The 7,554-nt window shown below is 56.1% G+C and overlaps 1 protein-coding gene across 2 annotated transcripts in view; it reads left to right on the top strand.

Annotated features, from left to right (window-relative positions):
- The first annotated feature begins 3,312 nt into the window (after positions 1-3,312).
- Positions 3,313-7,554, top strand: part of DGKZ (diacylglycerol kinase zeta) — a 49,212-nt gene continuing 44,970 nt past the window's right edge. For both annotated transcript variants that reach the window (XM_032283459.1, XM_032283458.1), the window contains exon 1: positions 3,313-4,118. In XM_032283459.1, coding sequence (XP_032139350.1) covers positions 3,907-4,118 — 212 coding nt within the window. In that variant the 5' untranslated portion in view covers positions 3,313-3,906. The remainder of the gene's footprint in view (positions 4,119-7,554) is intronic.

Raw genomic sequence — 7,554 nt, 5'->3', positions numbered from 1 at the left:
TTTTTAGTAGAGATGGGGTTTCACCATGTTGGCTTGGCTGGTTTCACACTCCTGACCCCAAGCGATCCACCAACCTCATCCTCCCAAATTGCTAGGATTACAAGGGTGAGCCGCCATGCCCAGCCTGCATCTCCCATTTTTGACTAGTTACCCTGTGCCAGGCATTGGACTGAGGCTCTGAATATCTCAATTAGGAACTGAAGCAATCTTCAGGAGTAGGAAGAAAGTGAAGTTCAGAGAGGTGACGGACCTGGCCAAGGTCACACAGCTGGAAAATGGCAAGGCTGGCATCTGAACACAGGTTTGTTTGGCTTCAGAGTTCATGTTGCCCCTCAGCTCCTCTCCCCAACCCCAATTCCCATGTCCTCTAGGGCTCCCTGCCTCCGACATCTTTATATTACTATACAAACTCCAAGAACACTGGAGCTTCCTGAAGCAACTAACCCAGAGAGCCCAGGGTTGGTGATCGGGTCCAAGTGAGGTCATCTGTGATCACCACCCTCTGCCCATTATCCAAAGTAGTCTTCCCGGCCTGTGTTGAGAGGCAAGGCATGGTTAGTCCCCATGCATAAGTCACCTGTTAACATGCCACCTCATCAGTGCCATGTGTCATTGTCCCAAGGGGGCCCATCCTCAGCATGTCCCCAGCAATGGAGCTGCAGTCCCCATGCTCTATTGTGAGCCCTGGCAGCCTGCTTTGCCACACGCATAGGATGGCTTTTGCAGTGCCAGGCCTCCTGCTCCGATTGCCACAACAAACCTTTTGTTATACCGAAACCAAAATTCTGGAAACAAAGAGTAGCTGTGGGTGATGCCTGGAGCTGGTATGGGCGGAGGCAAGGTCCCAATCCCAGGCAAAGTTCCGATCTCAGAGGGGTTGGATGGCCCCAGGAGCCATCTGGCCAAACTGGGCACGTATCTGATGTCGGTAACAGGTACCCCTGGGATCTTTCCAGGGAGTGGAGGAGGCAGGCTGACAACTCAGCTCCAAACCAGCCTGAGATGCTTTGTGGGCTCTGATATCCATGCTGCACTAAGTATGATCTTGGCAAGTCACTTAATCTCTCAAAGCCACAGTATCCTCATCTGTTAAATGGTGCCCACTCTCTTAAAGATGCTAAGAGGGGTAAATGAAAGCTTGCACATAAAGCTCTTAGCAAGCTGGTCAGTTATGCAGTAAACTCTCAAAAGACATTAGCAATTATTTTCTGAGCACAGAGATAATGAATGGGATGGAGATGTTCGGAAGAGTGAGCTGCAGCTGGAAGAGGCTGCAGAAGGAGGTCGGGCCGGTCTGGGGAGGGAGTCTCATTTTCCCCTTCTTCTTGGGAAGAGCACAGACCACAGCTAAAAGATAATGTAGTCAGCAGCTGGTCCTAATGGGGAGAGGAGCTGTGAGGACAGAGGAAAGAAGCTCACTTTAAAAAGAATTGAGTGAGGAGAACGCAGCAGGAAACAGCTCAACAAAAAACCAACCTGGAAACCCAGCAGCTAGGCAGCTGGTGAGGGAATGTCAAACCCAGCCAGAACTACCATAATTCATAGTGTAGAAGGTTCCCCTGGCCCAGGCCACTTAGAATAGGAGCCAAGACTCCTGGAAGGGCAAACCCAAGGGCACTTGAAGGTTGTAGGGGATGAGTGGTAAGTGCGCCACCCTACCCACTCCAGCCAGCGGTAAGATTGCTGTAAAACTTGGCTCTGGGGGGGAAGGTCCCCTGCGGTCAAGAAGTTGAATGCAATTCTATTCATCCAACAGGGGAGTACTAGACTAGACGGAGACAGAGATAGGAGGTGGAACTGAAGCAGGCTGTGGAAGGCTGCTACTGTGTGGCTGGCGGTGCCCGTGAAGTGGAAAAGGGCGTGAGTTCTGGAGCCAGAAGCCTTGAATTTAAATCCTGGCCCCACCACTCACTGCCTGCACCATTTGGGGCAAATAAATCACTTGAATGATATCTCTGTGTCCTCCTCCATAAGACAGAGGAAGTGATAATATCTACCGCCCAGGGTTGTGGCGAGGATCAAATGAGATGTTAGTTATTGTTCAAGGGTAAAGGGGAGGCCCAGGAAATCGTTATGGGGCTGAAGGAGGGAGACGGTATCTGTACTGGAGTATCAGGGAGGGGGTCATGGGGGAGGTAGCACATGACGTAGGCCTCGAAGCCTTCCATGGGCAGGGCAGGGAAAGGGACATACTCCAGGCAATGGGAACAGTCTGAGCAAAGGCACAGGGCAGAGCAGCTATGGCACAGCTGTCTCCCTTTGTAGCTCATTCTCTACCTCAGTGAGTCTTGTCCCTCCTACCTTCCCACACTCACGTTCACAGCTTCCATGAGAGGAAAAAAAAAAAAAGACACAAACTAGATATAATCTGAGGCAGAGGGCAATGGGGTCTGGGAGTAAAGAGAGCATCCATTCGCTGGAGCCATCCAGGGAAACTTCCTGGAAGAGGAGGCTTTTGAGCAGAGCCTCAGGATTTGAAATAAATCAATAGAAGATTTCAGATGGAGGGGACAACCTAAATGATGCTATACGGGTCTGATGCAAGCTCCCATAATAAGGAGCATAAATGAGTGGTAGAAAACGGATGGGATTGGACTGTAAGATGGGGGAAGATCAAGGCAGGCCTTGAGTGCCAGGCTAAAGTATAGGCATAGGGAAGAAGAGTAGATGCTATGGCCAGAGAGATGAGTCTGGGGCCATGAAGAGGAGGTGTTCCATCAGAGAAGTTCACCAGGGTCCCACTGTAGTCCAGATGGAGGGTTCACCTGATGAACACTCCAAGGACAAGAGGAGGTGATGCAAGGACAGACCACGGGACTTAGGAGGGAAAGAAGAGCAGGAGTCCAAGATGAACCCCAGGCAGAACTCCAGTCCTTCCTTTTGGAGTTGGCTTCTGCCCTATCTCATCAGCCTCTTCTGACCCAGCAGGCTGATTAAATCTGGGAGACCCTGGCCCTGAAGTCTCAGGAATTCAGGTCCTAGGAAGCCTCCCTTCCTTGAGGAGACACCACCCCCCTCTGGGGCCCTCTCCAGGCAGGTCCAGAAGAGCTCTAGGCCTGAAGGTAGTGTTACCCGCCATCGGGTCCATCCCCAAATTCAAGGCATCCCTGGGCAAGTTCCCTCTCTTGTGCCCTTTCCCCCTATCCAATTGGGTCTCTAAATTCTGGTGGCGCCGACGGGGTTAAAGTTGGCTTCTGTCACCGCTTCTGCACGCCCCCGCTCCAAACCTGCCAGCTGCAGCGGCGACTGCCTAAGCCCGAAAGCGAGGGACTAGGCAGCGGTGGGGGTTGGGGGGACACATCACAGCAGCTGAGTGACAGGCGGCGGGGTGATGATTGGCAGCTGCAGAGCGGCCAGCACGGGGACTGGGGCTGGGGCGCAGAGGTGGCCGCAGAAGGCGCCCCACACCGCGGGGCCTTCTTTCGCCCTGACCTGGGTTCCTGCCCGTGGTGGGCTGGGCCGGGCTGGCTCCCTCCGTGCCCAGTGCTGGCGGGCTGGGCGGGGCGGCGCCCTTCCCCCGGACCCCACCGGCTGGCGAGTGTCTCTAAGGTGACACTCGGGTGCGCGGCAGCGGCGGCAGCTGCAGGGGCTCGCTCTCCGCCCGGGCTCCGGCTCCGCTCCAGCCGTCCGGGGGGCGCCGCGGCGCGCAGAGTGCGGCTCCCCGACTCTAGCCGAGGACCCCCGCCCCCCAGGGGCGCAGGAGGACCCCGGCCGGCCTCTCCCAGGCGCAGCGCCCAGCATCTCACGGCTCCTGTCGTCTGAGTGCCGGCGTCGCTAGGGACCTGCGGGACCCGGCGCTTCCCACCCTCCCTGCCTCGCGCCCCCGGCCCGGGCGAACCCGAGACTCGAACTTGAGCTGGGCGCCCCGAAAGGCCGCGGGAGCCGCGGGCGTAGGGCGGCCGCGCGATGGCTGAGGGGCCGGGCGGCGGAGGGCAGCGCGGGGACTGGGCTGGCGGCGGCCGGGCGGCCGAGGAGGAGGTGGTGCGGCGGCGCTGCCGGCGCGGGGAGGAGGCCCAGGTCGCGCAGTCCTGGCCCGAGGGCCCCCGGGGCACGGCCGCTGTGTCCCCGGTGGAGGAGCGGTTCCGCCAGCTGCACCTACGAAAGCAGGTGTCTTACAGGTAAGGAGGACACGGGCAGAGGGGAGCGCGGCGCTTGGGACCACCCCTCTTCAGGCGTCATTGCAAAAGCGTTTATTGTGCGCCCGCCGCCTGCCTGGCGCTGGGAGTTTAGAGATGACTACCGAGGGCTCTCCGCCTTTGGTGTCCAGTGGGAAGGAGGAAGCTTCTGGGACTCCTTCTCTGCAGACACCGTGAAAGCCCTCTTCATCCAATATGCAGTGACCGAGGGAACTGTGTACAGGCGCTGAGGAGACGAAATAGCCAAACGTTGTTCTTAGAAACCTCTATCTGCTGGGGAGAGCCAGGAGATGCCCCCTGGCCCTTCTGGGGGACAGAGGAGCCCCCTCTTCATTCAACAGGTCTACCCTGAGCTGTCCCGTGGGCTGAGTCTGTGCTAGGCACAGGCTTGTCACGGGGGAGCCCCCACGGCCGATGATGGGGAAGGGAATTCCCTCCTGAACCCCGTGTCACAGCAGGCCCTGGCTGGCAACCGCACCTCCCCACCCAACATCTTCTTAATTCATCTGTCTTTTGCCAGTGTCAGAGTCTCTTAGCCTGCCATCTCTGCCCACAGGTCATTTTGGAGTGGGCCCCAGAGGTCATTTTGATGACCTGGGGTAGGAAGTTAATGAGGGAGGACTGTCCCTCAAAGCAAGGATGGGAAAGTTAGGCAGAAGGTGGAGTCGGTTCAGCCCAGTACACATCTTACCTTCCTCTTCCTCTCCCAAACCACAGCCTCAACTTGGACTTGCTGCTCCTCTCAAGCCTGTGGCACAGAGTGACCTCCTCTGGAGAGTCCAGCAGGACCACTGAGGCGGCTGCAGTCCTTAGAGCCATCGCCTGGTTGGAGAGGACAAGCTCCCTGTCCGCTTACAACCATGGGGATTTTGGGATAGTCTGAGGCTGCCCTGGTTCTCCCAATGGCTTCTGGGAAGACGTTTCATAAAACTTGTCCAGCCGGCTGGGCATGGTGGCTCATGCCTGTAATCTCAGCACTTTGGAAAGCCAAGGTGGGTGGATCATGAGGTGAGGAGTTCAAGGCCAGCCTGGCCAAGATGGTGAAACCCTGTCTCTACTAAAAATACAGATATTAGCTGGGTGTGGTGGCGGGCACCTGTAACCCCAGCTACTCAGGAGGCTGAAGCAGAAAATTGCCTGACCCTGGGAAGTGGAGGTTGCAGTGAGCCGAGATCTCGCCACTGTACTCCAGCCTGGGCCACAGAGCAAGACTCCCTCTCAAAAAAACAAATAGCAAACAAACAAACTTGCCCAACCCCAAGAGCTTGAAAGGCCCCAGTATTCTTAATGGCTCTGGGGGCCATCAGATCTCCATCACTTGCAGGAAGAAGGGACAGAAGGGGAGGGGACTTTCCAAGAAGTGAGATACTCAGAGTAAATGGGAAGCAGGCTAGGTTCCCATGGGCCCTACCTCTACCTTCCTGGGTGTATGAGAAGTCGTGGGTACACTGGGCTCCATTACCAAGTTCTTCCAGAACACCACGCCCAGGGGAGTGCGTCATCCGTCCCATGCCTCCGGATGTAGACAGAGGAGCCTCCTGAAAGTCCCCCTGAGGCAGGAGAAAGTGCAGAAGGATTCACAGGGGGTGTGGCAAAGAATGGAGACTCCTGGGGGAAATGTTGGCCTAGGAGTCAGAAGACCTGGTTTCTACTCTCAATTCTGCCAGAAACGGGCTGTGTGTCCTTGAGCTGGACAATGTCTCTCTCTGGGCCTCAGTTCTTAACATAGGGGATGACCCCAAGATTTGCCTTGGCTGCAGGTCAGAGACAAATCACAAATGGAAGCCAGAGTGGAGTAGAGGCTTAGAGGGCAGGGAGTAGAGAATAATTAAAGGCCTGCCAGGCATGGTGGCTCACTTTGGGAAACGGGAATCATGAGGTCAGGAGTTCAAGACCAGCCTAGCCGGCATGGTGAAACCCTGTCTCTACTAAAAATACAAAAAATTAGCTGGACGTGGTGGCGGGCCTGTAATCCCAGCTACTTGGGAGGCAGAGGCAGGAGAATTGCTTGAACCCAGGAGGCTGCAGTGAGCCGAGATTGCACCACTGCACTCCAGCCTGGGCGACAGTGCGAGACTCCATCTCAAAAATAAATAAATAAATAAATAAATAAATAATGAAAGGGATGAGATGGAAAATGTTGCACAGGTGCACACACACACACACACACACATACACACACACATACACATACACACGCACACGCACAGCGGCAAGGGCTGGGATTCCCCAGGGGGGCCCCAGAATGGAGGCCCCTCCACAGCCCAAACAACTTGGAACTTGTAATCACCAAGGATACCAGGTAATCCCACCGAGGTCCCCCCCACCTCTGCCTCCAGGCTACGTGTGTGAGGGCAGCAGAAGACAGTACCAGGGTGGACTCCACGGTCACCCCTGGCCAGATGAGAGGGAAAGGGCACCTCCCCACTCCCCCGGGTTAATCCAGGAACCCAGTCTCGGTCTCAGAGCCGGACAAGGCATCAAGGCAAGGAAAGCCCCCAGGTAGCGGACAGACAGACAAGCCCTGGGAAAGAGCCAGAGGCCCTTCCAGGCCCAGGGGACCCCAGGGGAACAAGCTGTGCTCTCCAGCTAAGCCCTCCCTTGTGGCTGCTGTCCTGAGTGGCCTGCGACTGCCTTGGTTGGGGGCCGGGGGGGCTGAGGGCACTGGCAGGAGCTCAGGCCCATGGTGGCCCTTTTCCACGTGCCCGCAGTTCCGTGCAGCTCCGGCTGGCAGCTAAACCTCCCACCCTGCTGTGAGGAGTTGCTAAGAAAAGCAGTTGAAAGCCCTTCCCAGAGCGAAAAGGCTTTTAGACAGAAATGCGGGGGCAAAAAAATCTGAGGGCGAGGAGTGGAAGCGGAAGCAGGCTGAAGGCCTGGCTGCTTCTGACGTAAGTGAGGATGGGGGCTTTGGCAAGACACTAGAAGCTTCCACGGGTGTGGGGGTTTCTCAGAAATAGGTTTCCTTTGCCTCCCAGAGCCAGCAAGGGCTGGAAGCAAGCCTGGCATCTTCGTTAGGTGGATGGAGAGATGGCAGGTGTGTGCCCGCAGAAACGCAGACACCTGGAAATTCAGGGGAGGGGGAAGGGCAAGAAGGCAGGAAAGTAGGCAAGGGAAGAACATGAATGGGGTAGGTCCTTGTTTGGTTTAAATGGGTCCTGGTTTCCAATAAGTCATAAAAGGGCAGGGTAGGTCCAGGCACAGTGACTCATGCCTGTAATCCCAGCACTTTCGGAGGCCACGGCAGGAGGATTATATACACACACACATAAAATTTGGGACCAGCCTGAGTGACACAGTGAGACCTTGTCTTTAAAAAAAAAAAATTTTTTTCCCCTTTAGAGACAGGGTCACATTTTGTCACCCAGGCCGGAGTACAGTGTCACGATCATGGGTGATCCTCCCACCACAGCCTCCTGAA

The sequence above is a fragment of the Sapajus apella genome, unplaced genomic scaffold (genome assembly GCF_009761245.1).
Source record: "Sapajus apella isolate SASKATOON/1434 unplaced genomic scaffold, GSC_monkey_1.0 scaffold14, whole genome shotgun sequence".
Taxonomy (NCBI): Eukaryota; Metazoa; Chordata; class Mammalia; order Primates; family Cebidae; genus Sapajus; species Sapajus apella.
The sequence above is the reverse complement of the archived record's forward strand: the minus strand, read 5'-3'. Positions and strand labels throughout refer to the sequence as shown.